The 3,672-nt window shown below is 54.3% G+C and overlaps 1 protein-coding gene across 2 annotated transcripts in view; it reads left to right on the top strand.

Annotated features, from left to right (window-relative positions):
* Nucleotides 1–3,672, top strand: part of Dhrsx (dehydrogenase/reductase X-linked) — a 58,505-nt gene that overhangs the window by 42,088 nt on the left and 12,745 nt on the right. The window contains exon 3 of one of the 2 annotated variants that reach the window (XM_033760563.1): nucleotides 3,466–3,669. In XM_033760563.1, coding sequence (XP_033616454.1) covers nucleotides 3,466–3,669 — 204 coding nt within the window. Of the gene's footprint in view, nucleotides 1–3,465 lie in introns of both variants that reach the window. The other variant, XM_019204820.2, reaches the window with a different exon arrangement.

The raw sequence follows: 3,672 nt of genomic DNA, 5'->3' as shown, positions 1-3,672 counted from the left end.
AAACCGTTTTGGGTCCACTCGGGACCTCGAGGCGGCCGGGACGGCGCAGCTGAAGACCCTGGGGAGAGAGGACTCAGAGCTGCTGCGGGACGCGGCCGGGACGGCGGGAGGAGGGCGTTCAGAGTGCGGGGGGGGAATGACAGTGTGTAATAATTCTTTATTGTCATTAAAGTACTCTAATAATTCTTTATGTTACCGCTCACTGTTTTTGTCTTTTATTGATTTTGCACTTTACTTTGTGCTATTCCTTGTTTGCTGTACCTAATGCTGACGTCCCTTGTGTGGAGCTGGTGCACGTCAAGAGCACAGCTTAATGTTTTTCCACCTCCTTTTGCTCCCACTCTCCCTCCCTCCATCTCCTGAGCTCCTTCCCATTGAAACAGATCTGTCTCCCTGTATTCTACTCTGTCTATCCTTTATTTTGCTCTTTACTATGTTTTGGGTTTCCCCTAAGAGAGAAACCACCTGATATTGAAGCTTATGTATCTCGTTTACTTCACTTATTATCCTGGTCTCAAAGCGCATCCGTGGTTTTCTACAAATGATTCGAGCGTGTCCTTCTTCAGGGCTGCGTACTACTCCACACCGTGCAACATTTCTCTAGTTATCTGCTGATGGGTATACAGGCTGCCTCCGAGACTCAGCTGTTGTGAGCTGTGCTGCTGCCCACACGGCTGTGCCTGGATCCCTGTAATAGGAGGTCTTTAACGCTTCAGGGAAGGCACCCGGAAGAGGAACAGCTGCGTCAGAAGGAAGGTGTGGTTCTGACTTTCTGAGGAACGTGCACACTGTTTTCCACAGTGGTTCCACTGGTTTACACCCCACCGATAAGGCAGAAGGGTCCCTTTGCTCCCCGCAGAGTGGCCAGCACTTAGGACTCCGCGTCTTCTGGGTGACGGCCGTGCTTTCTGGGGAGGGATGGAACCCCACTGTTGTCCGTACCCGCATTTCTCTCGTGGCCACAGTGCTGTGGGTCTTTGTGTTTCGGGCCCCTCTGTGGGAGCCCGCGGAGTGTCTATTCGTTTCGCTCGCTCACGTTTCGATTGTGTTTTTCATTTCAGGCGGTGCCTGACGTGCGAGTTCTTTCCGTACCCTGTGGGTCGTCTCCTCCGTCCACCTCCTTTACTGCGCGGAGCCTTTGACTTTGAGGTGCTCCCAGGCGTTGACTCTCGGCGCTATTTCTTGGATCTCTGGAGTTCTACCCATTTTCCCTTCCGGGAGCTTGTTCCTGCTTTGACGTTTAGATCTGCGATCCGTTGCGACGTTCGCTTACTGCTCGGTGAGCGACGTGGGTCCCCGTTCAGTCTCCTGCGTGTGAAAGCTAGCTTTCCCAGCTGCGTCCATTAAAGAGGTTGCCTTTTCTGCAGCAGGTGTTTCTGGCCCCTTTGTCAAAGATCGACTGGCCGGGTGCGCCTGCATTGTTTCTCCGTCCTCTCTTCTGTGTGCCGCCGACCCTCCTGCCTGTCTGTGCTCGTACGGAGCTATGTTCTCCAGCATGGCTTTGTAACAGAACTTGAAAGCCAGCCCAGCAGTGCCTCCCTCTTCGCCCTTGTTGCCCAAGCTCTCTGCCGTGTCAATGTCCTGTGGTTGCCTATGAATTGTCGGGTCCTTGTCTGTAGACCCGCGAGGCATGCTGTTCGCGTCTTGGCTGGGATTGCGTTTCATCTGCATAAAAGTTTTGGTAGCACGGATATTTTGACTGCCTCACCGCTGTTACGCCAGTCTTTTCCCAGTTTCTCTCTGAGTGACTTTATTATTGGTAGACAGGAACTCTCTCTCTCTCTCTCTCTCTCTCTCTCGGTTTTTCCGTGTGAATGATGCGTGCTGGTGAATCGCCCTCTGTGATTGTGAACTCCGGGAATCTTGGGGTGGAGAGTGGGGTACCCTGTGCGAATGGTGGCCGGGGCGCCACACGGGGCGGCCCGTCTTGCCGTGGGAGAGCTGCGTTTGAAACCACAGGGGTCGTGTTTGAGGAGGGAGACGGCTGGTGGCGATGTGACTTTCGCTGTCATAATTTTTTAAAAGATTCTAATGAAACACTAATGGTTTAACAATAATGAAAAAGTTCTAATAATTCCCCGGGTGTTCTGAGGTTTCAGAAATATTTACAGTATACACGCTAATTCGATTTGTAGTGCTAAGTTCACGGAAAGGAAATTTTTGTGCAGTTTCCTATTTGTTTCTTTCTGTTTTTCTGGAGGAGTCTTTTTTGTCGACGACTTGTGCTGTAACACGTCGGCCATTCTGCTGAGATTCTGGTACACAGAGCGTTAACTAATGTTATTCTTCAATTAATGTGTTGTGAGGTTTTCGCTTTATTTTTTTCACAGAAGTGAAAGTGTCTAAAAAAATGCTTTCTTAACTAATATCTGTTTCCGTTACGTCGAAATAAAAATAAAATACAAGGAAACCAGAAAGTAAGGCACAGAAAGCCACATGTCCGCGTCCGCCTGCCCTCCCCAGGCCTCCCGTCCGAGAGCTGAGCCCGCCGGCCGCTCAGGGCGCAGAGGCAGAAGCTTCTCGCTGTGAGATCGCCAAGGTCAGACCCTCAACAAACCCCAAGGGCCGACGCCGAGCTGGGCTTAGGTACGAACGGGCCTTGGGCCCCGAGGGTCTGCGGGTCGAGCCATGGAGCGGAGAACGCGCTTTCGGGGTCGTGCGTAGAGAACGGCCCAGCTGGAGCTGCTAGCAGGCGACTTGGAGCTCTCTCTCCCTCTCTCCTACTCTCTCTCTCGCTCTCCTTCCTGCCTTCTCTTCTTTTTTATGTGCAGTACTGCTGAAGGAACCCAGGGCCTTCCTTCTTATCTACATCCCCAGCCCTTTTCTTCGTTTCTATTTTATTTTGAGACGAGGGTCTCCCTCCGTGACTACACTGCCCAGCTCGGAACCCTCCTGCCTCAGCCTCCCAGAGTGATGGGATGACAGGAGGGCACCGCTGCCCCCCGCTGGCTTTCGTGGACCTCTCCGTTCTCGAGTTGTCCGACTCTCTGGGAGGGAGAGGGCGCCGTACCAGCACGAGGCTGTCAGTTGCAGCCCATCCGACCCTCTCTGAGCTTCTGTGAGTCGTGGGACAGGATGGTCCTCCTTTCAGCCCGTCCTGACGAGCGTGGTCTCCACGGATCACATGTACACGGCATGCCCCACTGTTTCTCTGTCCACCTCATCCCACCACACCCAAATCGGGAAACTGACACCCCCAATGCCGAGAGTTCGAGCTGGGCATGGTGGCGCACGCCCCTCGTCCCAGCACTCGGGAGGCTGAGGCGGGAGGATCGCCACAAGTCCCGGGCCAGCCTGGGCCACACGGGGAGACCTTTGTGTCTCAGACAAAAAAAGGTGAGAGCGGAGGCAGGACCGGACCGCGCCCCTCTGTGTATCTTCAGCGGCTTCTCAGCCCCCAGACCCGACCCACCTGGGACCCACCGTCGCACCCCACCTGACCGTCCCTGACTTGTTTTTCCCCAGCTGGAGTCATGATGGTGCCTCAGCGGCAGACCGAGGACGGATTCGAGGAACACTTTGGCCTCAACTACCTGGGCCACTTCCTGCTCACCAACCTGCTCCTGGGCAGCCTGAAGGAGGCTGGGTCCCCGGGCCGCTGCTCCCGAGTGGTCACCGTCTCCTCCGCGACTCACTACGTCGCCGAGCTAAACATGCAGGACCTTCAGGGCA

The sequence above is a fragment of the Fukomys damarensis genome, unplaced genomic scaffold (genome assembly GCF_012274545.1).
Source record: "Fukomys damarensis isolate Sample0158 unplaced genomic scaffold, DMR_v1.0_HiC HiC_scaffold_39, whole genome shotgun sequence".
NCBI lineage: Eukaryota > Metazoa > Chordata > Mammalia > Rodentia > Bathyergidae > Fukomys > Fukomys damarensis.
The sequence above is the reverse complement of the archived record's forward strand: the minus strand, read 5'-3'. Positions and strand labels throughout refer to the sequence as shown.